This window comes from Vombatus ursinus, unplaced genomic scaffold, assembly GCF_900497805.2.
Source record: "Vombatus ursinus unplaced genomic scaffold, bare-nosed wombat genome assembly UNPS02014973.1, whole genome shotgun sequence".
In the NCBI taxonomy this organism is placed as follows: Eukaryota; Metazoa; Chordata; class Mammalia; order Diprotodontia; family Vombatidae; genus Vombatus; species Vombatus ursinus.
The window spans coordinates 13,136,655-13,150,967 of NW_020954751.1; the positions used below are offsets into that span (position 1 = coordinate 13,136,655).

Genomic DNA, 14,313 nt, shown 5'->3' on the forward strand with positions numbered 1-14,313 from the left:
TTCGTCAATGCCAATCAACAAACCATCCATACCTACTCTTATGGAGTAGCCTGGGGACAATTTAAGGTTAAGTGACTTGCCCAGGATCACACAGCTAGTATATATCTGAGGTCCAGCCTGAACCTAAGTATTCCTGATTCCAGGGCTAATCTTCATGCTGTCTGCTTTGCCACACGGCCTTGCTTTCACTACCTTAAAGTGCTAATATTACACATAATGGCATTTAAATATTTTTTCAGCAGTCAATATTATTGACCTTTGACCTCCTATAAAGTATTACTAATATTACCAGTAGACATGGGTGTCAACCTCTAGTTCCCAGTATCCCTGTTAAAACACACTGATTCAGCAAACACTTATAAGTAGCCCAGGCTGTGCAAGGAACTGTCCTAGGTGCTGAGTATAAAGAAAACAAAAAGATGGTCCCCCAGTTTCGATGGGATGGGCTTCCATTCTTTTGTGTAGATCTATTTAAAAAGAGCCAGTTAATCAATGGTCAGGAGAAACTGGAGGTATTTGAATATCTGAAAATCTATAGGAAATATGAATGGGTGGAACTCAGGCCATTTTTTACTTTAAAAACAAATTACATTTTTAAACATAGGTTAAATAACTTCACAAATTTTAGACACACAAAATCATAAAAACCTTCTTAAAACCTATCATAGTTTATTATTTCACATCATACCTAACATTTTAATTTAAATTAAATTAAATTTAATTCCTTTTAATTTCTTAATAAGGGACTTTTTTGGTAAGAAAGCAGCAGTGAGGAGAAGAGAATAGTCATCTGTTTGTCAGTTATTTTCCCTTGCAATGTTGTTGTTTTTTCCTAGAAAAAGACAAGGGATGTTTCTTACACTTTTCTTCTAAACTTAAAAGCATCCAGCACATCTGGGCACGAAGTACCTTCTCAATGAATACTTGGGGAATGATTTAAATGTTCCATTAAGTATAAATCTGTGATTTCCAAATCAGTGTCAAATGGGAGAATCTGGTCAGTTTCCTCCATGGATTAAGGACCTTCTGACACTTTTAAGAATCTCTGAAAAGTGGATTCAGACAGATTTGTTTTCATACCCATTTCCTCTAGCTCTCAGTTCCTAAAGCACTAGATGAGTTCAGAGTGGGGGATTAGGAGATGGAGGGATATGCAGTGAATTGAGGCAGACACATTAACAAATGCCTGTTACTTGTGAGTTGTAGGGGAAAAATTATTACGTCCTACTTGGAACAATCTTCAAAAATAGGAAAGGAAAAATTTCCAAATCAAAACAAATAGATTGGGAGCACTCTATCTCTAGAAGGTAATTAATATTAAAGTAGGGACGAAGACAGGTTGGAGGATAACGCTTCAATAAACATTGCATCTCAAAAGAATCTCCTTTTGTCTCCGACTTCCTTTCAAGACTTGGCTCAAATTCCACTTTATGCAAGAGGCCTTTCCTGAGTCTTTCTACTGCTAGCTAGTGCCTCTCCAGTGAGATTATTTTCCATTTACACTGGATGTACCTAGTAGGTACATGCTTATTTGCATGTCATCTCCCCCATTAGAATGTAAGCTCCTTGAAGGCAGGCATCATGTTTTTGCTTTTCTTTGTATCGTCAGGACTTAGCACAGTGCCTGACACATAGTAGGCACTTGATAGATGCTTACTATGTTGAAAAGTGTCTGACTGGACAAGTACCTGGGATTTTGTTTTTCTTCCTATTCTCATTCCATAAAGATCCTAGAATGACTTAAATTGTAGAAAGTTTAACTAGTCTATCAGTCAACTAGCATTTATCAAATGCCTACTACGTACTAGGCACTGTGCTAAACACTGGGGATACCAAGAAAAGCAAAAAAACAATGAAGTGCCCACTCTCAATTAATGGAGGAGACAATGGGCAAACAACTAGGTATAAACAAGATATATACAGGATAAATTATGGGTAATCTCAGAGGAAAGGCACTGAGATTAAGGTGACCAATGTCCAAGTGACCTTGGGAAAATCACTTTTATTCTCTGGGCTTCAGTTTCTTTATCTGGAAATTTAGGAGGTAAGATTAGATGACCCCTAAGATCTCTTCTACATTTAAATCTATTATTTTAAGTGAGGAGCTATGTACCTATTACCTGAAGGACCAGACTTTGTGATTTAAAAACATCAAAAGTAATTGAAGGTGGAAAGAGAGTTAGATTTGGAGCCTGAAGTCCTGGGTTTGAACTCCAGCACTTTTACTTATTGCCTGTGTGACCTTGAAAAAGGCTCGGAGTGGCAGAGGAGTATACTGGATCTGGAAGGAGAGAATCTGAGTGCCAACTTTTGTTCTCTCACTTACCTGTGTGACCTTAATGATTTCACCTCTTTGGAGTTTGGTTTCCCCATCTATATAATGGGGAGGGGAGCTGGCCCCTGATTTCCCTTCCAGTTCTCGATCTAATGATCCTATAACTTAAGCTTCAGTTCTTGACCTAGAAAATGAGGGGTTTGGACTAGATGACCCCTGGAATTCCTTCCAATTCTAAATCCATATGTTTGCTCTCTCCCAAGCAAGAACACTGAAGGTTCCAATTAGTGTCTCAACTGCACATTCTCTTGTTTTTTGGTGGTTTGGATTTATATTACTTTCTTTCCTATTCGTAGATCTAGTTGAAAAGAAAATATTAATGATCTTTAGAAAGGTTCACCTCAGAAGTCTCAGTCTAATCATGAGTAAGAAATAAGTGGTATGAGGATAATGTAAAGAAACCAATCCTCATAAGCCACATATTTTTTTAAAAGTCTCATTAATTTAAAGTCACTCTGCATAAAGTACTAACAAATATCTCAAGAATTTACCCACAGGGCAGCTTCAAGGATAATTCTACCACAAGTTCCTGAAGGTCCTTTTCTCCAGTAAAGAGGAGAAAGAACACAGGGCTCAAACTAAGTCTGCCAAGTAATGGCTGTGTGACCTTGGATAAGTCACTCACCTCTCTACATTTCAGCTCCTCCTTCATAGGAAGAGCCTATGCCTCTTCCATAAAACGAGATCAGACTAATATAGGGCTTCTTAGCTTTGTTTGTGGCATGGACCCCTTTAGCAATCTGGTGAAGTTTATAGACCAGATCCATTCTTAGAATGTTTTAAAATATGTTCAATAAAATACATGGGATTACAAAAGGAGTCAATTATATTGAAATACAGTTACTGAAATATAAAAAAAAACAACCCAACTTCATAGACTCTACATTAAGAACACTTGGACTAGATGATTTCTATGGTTCTTTTCCAACTCTAATATGATGGGATTCTATGGATCATGAAAACTTCTCTGAATTACTGAAACATTTTAAGTCTTTTTCCCTGCTCACCCCAAGGTCCTATTCTCAGTGACGCCTTTTCAAAGGAGACTCCTTCTTGTTAGCTGGTTCAGTATCTTATACAAAACAGACTAGGGACAAATGAAGCTTTGATACATGATACACAGAGCCAATCATCTGTCATGGACCTGGATGTGGAATGGATGCAGAACAATGCTTGGAAAGTGATCGGAAAGTAAGGTAAGCCCTTGCTGAGGCTGTTTTGTAATGTGCCTTCATATTACCAAGTGCTATGTGTATAATTGCAAGCCATCCCAGAAACAACATCCGGCTTCCATTGCAGTCATTTTATGAATCTTACAAGATTTAATAGAGGGTTAGGAGATTATAGGCTGTGAAAGATGGAGGAGAAAATAGGATGATTTCTGCTATAATTACTACTGAACATTTGCATAAAGGCTTTTATGCATTATCCCAAGGCTTCTAGGAAATTTATAGGTTTCATTACCCTGCACAATAGGCAGAGATATTGTCAGCTTTTGAAGACAAAAAGAAGAAAAATCATACATCGTTTTAATCACGCCTTACATTAATATAAATTCTGTACCTAGAGGTCCAAATTCTGTTTAACCACATGTGGACATGTAGGAAGTGGGACATTATACAGAACATATCCCAGAAAATTAAATATTTTTCACATTTCAGATAGAAAATTGCCATCATTTTCTTCATGTGAAAATATCAGTGATGGAATTGTAAGGATTACCTTTTTTGGCCTTCTTCTGAAGTTTCAGTGTATCTGATGACTTCTTTTTTATCTCTTGGCGAGCTTTCTTGTACTCTTAAAAAAATAGAGAGGGTTTTTAGTATACTTCAACTTGAAAAATGTCAATAGGGAACAAATATTTACTTTGTGGTGAAAAGTTCAATAATACAACATAACCGATTAACAATTTTATGCATAGATTACTGTAAAAAAAATACCTTAGGTTAACATTTTGAAACAGAGGAGTTATTAAATCCAAGACAGAGTAAGCTGGAGATAATCAACAGAAGGAAGACACTGGAAGTAAGAGGGATGAGGAAGGCCTTTTGCAGAAGATGGAATTTGAACCAAGTCTTAAAGGAGGTCATGGAAGCCAGGAAGCAGAGGTAAGGAGGGCAGGTATATTCTAGGCATACAGGTACAGCCAGTGAAAAGTCCTTGAGTTGGGAAATGGAAGGTCACATGTGAAGAAAAGTAAGCAGGTCCGAGGAGCTAGACTGTACAGTTCATGAAGGACAAAAAAGGTAAATTGAGTCAGATTATAAAAGGCTTTAAAAGTAAAACAGTGGATTTCAAATATGATCCCAGAGGTAAAAAGAATCCACTGGTATTTGTTGACTTTGAGAGGGGATTGAGATAAAAAAGTGACAAGGTCAAATTTACTTTGGCAGTTAAGTGGAGGATGGCCTAGAATGGGGAAAAGACCTAAGGCAGGGAGGCCAATTAGAAGGCTACTGAAATAGTCCAGGCAACAGGTGATGAGGGCCTATACTAGGGTTATGACTGTGTGAGTGGAGAAGACTAGTTGTGAAGTTAGAAATGATAAAAACTGACAACAGATCAGATATGGGGGGTGAGTAAGATCGAGCAGTTGAGGACAGCACCAAGGTTGAATCTTAGGTAACTCAGAAGTTTGGCTTCTGAGTTAAGTTACCCTTAATAGTAACAGAAAAGTTGAGAAAAGGAAACGATTTGGGAGAAAAGATAAAGATTTCTGTTTTGGACATGTTGAGTTTGAGTTGCCTATGGGGCATCTACCTTGAGATGGCCAAAAGAGACAGTTGGTCATAAGGGACTTTCGTTGCTGTTCAGTTGTGTCTGACCCTTTGTGACCCCATTTTTTTCTTGACACTGGAATGGTTTGCCATTTCCTTCTCCAGCTCATTTTACAGATGAGAAAACTAGGGCGAACAGGGTTAAATGACTTGCCCAGGGTCACATAGCTAGTAAGTGTCTGAGGTTACATTTGAACTCATGAAGATAATTCTTCCTGCCTCCAAGCCCAGAACTCTATCCACAGCACCACTTAGCTGCTCCAACAAGGGGCTGGAGTTCAGGAAAGAGACTAGGGCTAGATGTCTAGATTTGGGAAGCATCTGCATAAAGATAATCATTGAATCCATGGAAGCTCATGAGATCACCAAGAGAAGGAGTACAGGGTTAGAAGAGGGTCAAGGACAGAGACTTAGGGAATACCTGCACTTAATGGAAACTAAGAAGAAGCAAAATGGATCAGCAGGAGGAGAACCAGAAGAGAGTAGTATCACAAAAACCTAGGGAGGACAGACTATACCAGAAGAGAAGGTACTCAAAAGGATAAGAGACTGGGGAGAGGTCAAGATGGAAGAGGACTAAGAAACAGTCACCGAGAGTGACTGGTCTCTTTAGACAGGGAAGTTAGTAGTTGGATGATAAAATCAGAAGTTACACTGCTGAGGGTCTAGAAGTGAGTGAGCAAAAAGATAGAAGGCACCTTGTGTGATAGGACAGTAGCCAGCAGAGATGGTAGGATCCAGTGAGGGTTTTTTTAAGGATAAAGTAGACATGAGCAATTTGGGAAAAGCCAGAAAGGAAGTTTCTCAAGAGTAGGCGATGTTTTGTTCTCTCTACTGCTATCCCTAGTGCCTAGCAAAGTGTCTGACATATAGTAGGAGCTTAACAAATACTTGATTCAAAGGTGTAATCAGCTAATGGGGAAGAAGTCCAAGGAATAAACTGTATGATCCTTGGTAAGTCACGTAATTTCTCTGGGATTCGATTTTCCTTATATGTAAAACAAGAAAGTTGGACTTGATGGTCATCTAGGACTAAGTCATATAAAACTATAATTTGGTCATTGGAGATTAGCTTTACCAAATAGAGACAATGGTAAATGAGGAAGAGAATTCCAAGATGAAGAGTGGTTTACACCACAGTACTTTAATGATTTATGATCTTATCAGTATGGGTACTCCCCTTCCATCAAGACTTAACTAAATCCCTTCACGCCTTAATACAGATGATATTCTGAGAGTTGCCATGCCTGAACAATTAATCACTTGTGTCCAATCTGCTGAAGAACTTGGAATTTGGCAAGGTTCATCCTTCACAGATAATGTAGTTCACTTCACCCATTTCTTCTACCTTGGTAGGGCCTGATAAAGCTTGGGCTTTCCTGGTGAAACCAAGGATTAATCCAAGCTCATTAAATTAATCTACATAAAAATCCTCCTTAAAGTCTTCCTCCAATGCCTCATGGTGGTATGCTAGTAACTCTGGGTTCTCAAAAGGCTATGCCAAAAGCGAACAAGATCTCCAGTTCCTATTGATATATAATCTTGGAACAGTGGATACAGGGTTGGGCTAGGAGTCAGGGAGATATAAGCTCAAATTCTCTCTCTGACATTATCTGGTTGATTCTGAGCAAATAATTAAACCTGCCTCAGCCTTAGCTTCCTCTTCTATAAATGGAAGTGCCTTTTCTGTATTTTATTGATGTTAGCAATTAGAAATATAAATTTTCCCCTAAGGATCACTTTGGCTGCATCCATAAATTCTGGTATGTTGTCTCACTGTTGTCATTTTCTTTAATGAAATTATCTATTATTTCTATGATTTGCTCTTTGACTCACTTGTTTTCTAGGATTAGATTATTTAATTTCCAATTAATTTTTAATCTCCCTTTCCACTGACCATTATTGAATGTAATTTTTATTGCATTATGATCTGAACAGGATGTATTTAATATTTCTGCTTTTCTGCATTTGGTTGTGAGGTTTTTGTGTCCTAATACATAGTCAATTTTTGTGTAGGTGTCATGTACTACTAAGAAAAAGGTATATTCCTTTCTATTCCCATTCAATTTTCTCCAGAGAGCTATCATATCTAACTTTTCCAGAATTTTATTCATCTCCTTAACTTCTTTCTTGTTTATTTTTTGGTTAGATTTATCTAGTTCTGCGAGGGTAAAGCTGAGGTCCGCCACTAGTATAGCTTTATCTATTTCTTCTTGTAACTCATTCAACTTCTTCAACAATTTAGGAGCTACACCATTGGGTGCATATATATTTAGTAATGATGACTTCATTGTCTACAGTACCTTTCAGCAAGATACAGTTTCCTTCTTTATTTCCTTTAATTAGATTTATTTTTGTTTCTGCTTTGTCTGAGATTATGACTGCTACTCCTGCTTTCTCTGCTTCAGCAGCAGCACAATAAATTACACTCCAGCCCCTTATCTTTACCCTGTGTGTGTCTCTCTGCTTCAAATGTGCTTCTTGTAAATGACATAATGTAGGATTCTGGTTTTTAATCCATTCTGCTATCTGCTTTGGTTTTAGGGGTGAGTTCATCCCATTCACAAGGTTATGTGAATTATAGTTATGATAATTAACTGTGTATTTCCCTCCATGCTATTTTTCTATTGTTGTATTCCCCTTTCTCTTACTCCCATCTTTTCCCTCCTCACAAGTGTTTTACTTCTGATCACTGCCTTCTCAATATGACCTCTCTTTTATCAGTCCTCCCTCCCTCTTCTATTATCCCCATCCTCTTTTACTTTCTTAAAGGTAAGACAGATTTCTATATCCAACTGTGTATGTTATTCCCTCTTTGAGCCAATTTTGATGACAGTAAGGTTTAAGCTTTGCCTGCCGCGCCCACCCCCCCAGCTTCTCCTCCATTATAATAGCTCTTTCATGCCTGTTTTATGTAGGATAATTTACCTCTTGCAATCTCTCCCTTTCCTTCCAGTGCAACTTTCTTTCTCACCTCTTCATTTTTTTAGGGTATCATCCCATCAAAGTCACCTTATATCCATACCCTCTGTCTACATATATTCCTTCTAATTTCTCTTACAGTAATAAAGTTATTAAGAGTTACAAATATTATCTTGCCATATAGAAATATAAACAGTTTTAACCTTACTGAATTTCTTATGTTTTCTCTTTCTTGTTTCTATTTTACCTTTTTATGTTTCCCTTGAGTCATGTATTTGGAGGTCAAATTTTTTATTCAGCTCTGGTCTTTTAATTAAAAATGCTTGAAAGTCATCTATTTCGTTAAATATTCACTTTTCCCCAGAAACATTACACTCAATTTTGCTGTGTAGGTGATTCTTGGTTGTAATCCTAACTTCTTTGCCTTCTAGTATATCATATTCCAAACCCTCTGGTTCTTTAATATGGAAGCTGCTAAATCTTAGGTAATCCTGACTATAGCTCCACAACATTTGAATTATTTCTTTTTGGATGCTTGCAATATTTTCTCCTTGTTCTATGAGCTCTAGAATTTGGCTACGATGTTCCTAGGAGTTTTCAGTTTGGGATCTCTTTCAGGTAGCAATCGGTGTATTCTTTCAACTTTTATTTTGTCTTCTGGTTCTAATATATCAGGGCAGTTTTCTTTGATAATTTCTTGAAAGATGTTGTCCAGGCTTTTTTTTTTGTCACGGCTTTCATGTAGTCCAATAATTCTTATATTATCTCTCCTGAATCTATTTTCTAGGTCAGTTGTTTTTCCAATGAGAAATTTCACATTTTCTTTTTTTTTTTTTTTACTTTTTTGATTTTGTTTTGTCTTATCTTGATGTGTCATAGTTATTAGTTTCCACTTGTTCAATTCTAATTTTTAAGGAATTATTCTCTTTAGTTAACTTTTGTATTTCCTTTTCCATTTAGCCAATTCTATTTTTAGGGAGTTATTCTTCTGGATAGAGTTTTGTGTATCTTTTCTCACACTATTGACTTTTTTCATGATTCTCTTACATTACTCTCATTTCTTTTCCCAATTTTTCTTGTGCTTGTAATTTGCTTTTTAAAATCCTTTTTAAGCTCTTCCAAGAATTCCTTTTGGGCCTGACATGAAATTACATTTTTCTTTGAGACTTCACAAGCAGCCAAAGATTATGCCTTGATCCTCCCTATCACCATAGTAACTTTCTATAGTCAAGCTCTTTTTTTGGTGTTGGTTTTTTTTTGCTCATTTTTTCTGCCTTTTTTTGTGACTTGGTGTTTTTATGTGAAAGTTAGGCTCTGGTCCTGCACTGTCCCAAGCTTTTTGTGCTAGGACTCTGGGGTCTTACTTGATGGCTTTCACTGGGCTTCAGGGCTTAGCTGCTTGCCTTCTCTGGAGGGTAGGCTTCCTTTCTGGCTTGTACTCAGTGGTGAGACCTCCCTGTTGGCCTCTCCTGGGTGCGGGGTTTAGCTGCTGGCCTGTTCCAGTGATGGGGCCTTGCTGCTGGGTTGACAACACTAACAGAGTCCTTCTGGTGGCTGGCCCTAGGGGAGGGAATCTTGCTGATGGTCTGTCCCAGGGGTCGGAGCCTTGGTGCTAGGTTGCTATGGAAACAGGTGCTCTCTGCTAGCAGGCCCTAGAGAAATAATTTTGTTGCTGATCTATCTGAGGGGTAGGGCCCTACTGCTGGGTTGTTATAGAAACAGAGTCTCTCCGCTGGAAGGCTCCAGGGGCAGGGTGATACTGCCCAGCCCTGGGGTGGGGCTTCACTACTGGTCAACAATGGGGTCAAGGCCTCACTGGTGGCTTGTGCTGGGGATGGGCTTCCTGGAATGGGACCTTGCTGTACTGCACAGACTGCTCACTTGCCTAGGGGGCTGCTGGTCTGCAGGAGGGAGGGGCTTTGTGGATTGCCCCAGGCTTGGAGCCTTGCTGCAGGCCCCCTGTTGTAAGGCTGGCTGCTGCTCTTGACCCTCGCTACCCTCCCATCTCAGTGAGATAGACTTTTCCTGCCAGGCTCATAAGATGCCTCTGCTCCTAGATCAATTCTAAGGCAGTTTTCCAGTCATTTGGAAGGGAATTTGGGAGGTTCCCTCCTCACCCCACCATCTTGGCATTGGAAGTCACCTGAAATGTCTTACTGTAGTACTTCACCTGCTGTGATTTGAGTCTAATTGAGCCAATTTTCACCAAAGCTACTAGAGGATTAAGGTATTTGCTTTTTACCTTTTTTACCCCCTCTCCCAAGAAATACCACCTAGTTGGTTATTCTCAGACATTATTAGCTTGCTGCGGGATCAGTTCCTTGCCTCATTCTGCAGTCCCCAGCACAAGACCAGGCAACTGCTAGACTCCAGCAGATATTCTGATGAACAGAGAGGCACTGGATGCCACTCACCCAGACATATCCCAAACAACCACAGAACACACAAGAAATACCTTTTGCGTGGTCTTTATCCAGTTGGTTGGCCACTTTCTTCCATTCTTCCATCTGTTCTTGAAGTGGGTTTATCAGGCAATCAATTAAAGCACTTTTACCATAAAAAGATAAAAAAAATTTCATGTCGGAAAATGCCTCAAACTTCCCCTCACCTCAACAGCTTTTCAGATTTGCAGCTGCTATGAACATAGTGAGATCCCAACCTCCTTCAAGTTCTAGCTAAAAATTCCACCTTCCACAGGAAGCCTTTCCTGATCCCCTTTAATTCAATCAATCAATTGATCAAGAAACAGGTATTAAGCACCAACTATATATCAGGCACTCTGCTAAGCATTAGAGATACAAAAAGAGGCAAAAGACAGTCCCTGCCTTCAAGGAGCTCACAATCTAATTCTGGAAACTCCCCTCAGTTAACTATCTCCAATTTATCCTGTACATAGCTGTACAAAGTTGTTTGAATGTTATCTTCCCCATTAAAATGTAAACTCTTTGAATTCTGTATTCAAAAACAGAATTTTTGCCTTTCTTAGTATCCCCAGGGTTCAGCATAATGCCTGGCACACAGTAGGCGCTAAATAAATGTTTATTGACTGGCTACCTGTGGTAATGGATGTTGAATATGGAAAATAACTAACATTTATATAACACTTTAAGGGCTACAAAGTATTTTAAATTACTGATCCTCACAGCAACCCTGTGAGATAGGTACTATCATCATACCCACTTTACAGATGAGGAAACTTCGGCTAAAAGCAGTTGAACGATTTGTCCAAAAGTCCCAAAGACAGTAAATAGCTGAGGTTAGGATTCAATTCCCAGGTCTTCCTGACTCCAAATCCTGTACTCTATTCTCAGCTGCCTAACAAGATTCACTGAAAATCATGGAAAATAAAGTAGCCAGACTTCAAATCAGTGTTACTCACTGACTGATCTTATAGATGGCTAAGAAACTATTTAAGGAGTATGGTTTGAATTTCGGCTCCTTACTTTTTCTCTGCTCATCTTTTAGTGTTGGTTCCAATAAGCGCGGATGTGGGTAAAAGGATGGAAGTTTGAGAGAGGGAAAGAATTTAAGGACCTGGATTATCCACAAACCAGATAATCAATACCTGGATGACTTCGAGCTAAACAGCAGCGTTCTATTTTCTGTACAGTTTCTACCACACACAATCTTTCTCTAAAAACTCACGCCTCTTCCCAAATTTTCTATTTCTGCTGAATGAACCATCACCTACTCACCCAGATAGCTACATAACCTCGGTGTCATCAAACGTCCTCAACTCCTCCCTCCTTTCTCTTCCCCACCATCCAAACAGTTGCCAATTCCTGTCAGTTCTACCTCCAAAACTTCCTTTTCTCCACTCACATGGCGACCACCCTCCCGCAGCCCTCATCACCCCTTGTCTGGACTATTCTAGGAGACTGCTAATTGTTCTCTCTGCCTTAGGTGGCTCTCCTCTCCAATCCAATCCTCACACAGTGAACAGACTCATATTTTTTTCTTTCTTTTTTCTTTTTTTTTGGTGAGGCAATCAGGGTTAAGTGATTTACCAGGGTCACACAGCTAGTAAGTATCTGGTGTCTGAGACTGGATTTGAACTCAGGTCCTGCTGACTCCAAGGCCAGAGCTCTATCCACTGTGCCACCTAGCTGCCCGTAGACTCCTATTTCTAAAGTATACATTTGACTATGTTATGCCCACAGCTTAGCAAATAGTAGGTGCTTAATAAGTGTTTACTGACTGATTGCCCTTTCTCAAAAAGCTTCAGTGGCTCTCTATTGCCACCAGAATGAAACACAAACTGCCCTGTCTGGCATTTAGAGCCCTTCACAATGTGACTCTAAGTTATCTTTCTTTGCTGATTTCACCTTTATCCCCTCTCCTCCTATATATTCTCTGTTCTAGTTAAAGTGGCTCAATGCACAGAGGTACGCTGATAAATGTTTAATAACCAGTTTTCCAAAAGACACACTTTCAAGTTTAATCTACATCATTTTCCTAAGTCGTCAATCAAAAAAACAATAAATCAAGCCTTGCTCTGAAGTGTTTGCTATTTATGAAGTGTAAACCCTCACAATGAAAATTCTTCAGTGGCTTCTTGTGAGGTGTAACACAGTCCTGGCTGTATACAACATTCTGTCACCCATCTCTATACCGTTGTACAGGTATGAAATTCTCTTCCTTCCTCTCTTCTATTTCTTCTAATCTCCTCAAGCACCACCTCCTATAGGAAACTTTTTCTTATCCCCTACATTGATAGCGCACCTATAACCTCCTCACCCTCATAAACTGCCTTGTATTTATTTTGTTTATTTTTGTGTTGATTTATCTGTGTCCATGTTTCTTCATAAAAATACATACACCTATTTCCTCAAAGAAAATACAAATTCCTTGAGGGCAGGAGATGCTTTTCATTTTTGTCTTTATATGTCCCAATACTTAGCACATAAATGTTTGTTGAATGAAACTGATCACATTAACAGACTATGTCACCTATCAACTACGTTTTTAGAGCAGTCACTATCCACTGAACAAAAATTAAAACACTTGATTCTTTTCTCAGCACCACATACGACATCATGCAAGTCATATAATTCAAGTTTCTCCATCCTCCCAATAGAGGTCCTATTTAGTCCTTTCCTATCTTGTGGAAATTTAGAATGCATTACAAAGTACCCTCCTTAGATGGCTTCAACAAAGTTGGTAAGGCCAAAGTCCTAGAGCAAGTACTTTTCTTCGTCTCCTCTTTCTTCCAACTATCTTTGAGTCATCAATTTTTAAAAATTTTTTTTCATCAATTTTTTTTTTAGTAGCTTTCTTTAAGTTGTCATAAAATCTCCACAGGGAAATAAGAGATTGGTGAGGTTTCATGAGGCTCTTAAGTTAAATTTTTGCACTCTACTAAGTTAAATGGATCAAATTCTCATCCACAAATTTAAGGATCTTTTGTTTATTTTTTAAACTATTCATGCAGATGAATGTAAAAAAAAAAGAATCTTAAGAGTTGACGGGTACTTCAGAAACCATGTAAATCAGCCTCTACCTAAAAGGTGCATCTTATTTGACAATCCCCTTGATAAGGAGTCATTAACCCTTCTTTTGAGGACTGTGACTGAGCAACTCACAGCTCTTGGAAAATGTCCTCTGTATTCTTGTATACATTATAGATCTGGGTTACCAAACACAACCCAAATAATAAGACTTGAGATACGATAATTCCAAGAAAAATATTATTAATTAAGGGCAATGGAAGTTTTCTATGTAATGGCCCTAAATAAAGTCAGGGTCAGAGACTCAAGGGATCCAGAACTGGAAGGATCTTCAGAGGTCACCTGGTCCAGATCTCTCCTTTTAAGGATGAGAAAATAGAGTATACAGAGGATAAATAACTTGCCCAAGGTCACACAAGTGTGGAGTGGTAGAGCTATGGTTCAAACCTGAGTCCTCTGACTCCAAATCCAGGATTCTTTCCATTCTACTTTACTGAAGCTACAAAACTAGAAAGTTCTTATTTCTGGGGAAAAAATGATTGGCAACCAGATATTAATTTATCTGGCTATCCCAGGAGTAGTTAATGACAGGAGGAATTCCCAATGACAATAAAAGTTTGGAGGCCTTAAAGCCTAGTTCTCAGAGAGCAGGACTAAAGTTTAATTTTAGGGCACCCTAATTTTAAAAACGCAGTCTATTAAATACCTAATTAAGAGGTTACTTAGAAGTCAACGACCAAATTAGCTTACCTAAAGAGTTTTAAAGTCCTTATCCTCAACTCTCACCAGGTCATATACTCTCAGCAACAAGGTAAGGGGAGTTCAGTTGGAG

General features: G+C 38.6%; 1 protein-coding gene across 6 annotated transcripts in view; it reads right to left on the bottom strand.

The window, feature by feature from the left end:
* Window positions 1-14,313, bottom strand: part of LOC114030682 (metastasis suppressor protein 1) — a 226,735-nt gene that overhangs the window by 37,239 nt on the left and 175,183 nt on the right. For all 6 annotated transcript variants that reach the window (XM_027845536.1, XM_027845534.1, XM_027845532.1 and 3 more), the window contains exons 6-7: window positions 10,490-10,581; window positions 4,058-4,132 (exon numbers count right to left, since the gene is read on the bottom strand). In XM_027845536.1, coding sequence (XP_027701337.1) covers window positions 4,058-4,132; window positions 10,490-10,581 — 167 coding nt within the window. The remainder of the gene's footprint in view (window positions 1-4,057; window positions 4,133-10,489; window positions 10,582-14,313) is intronic.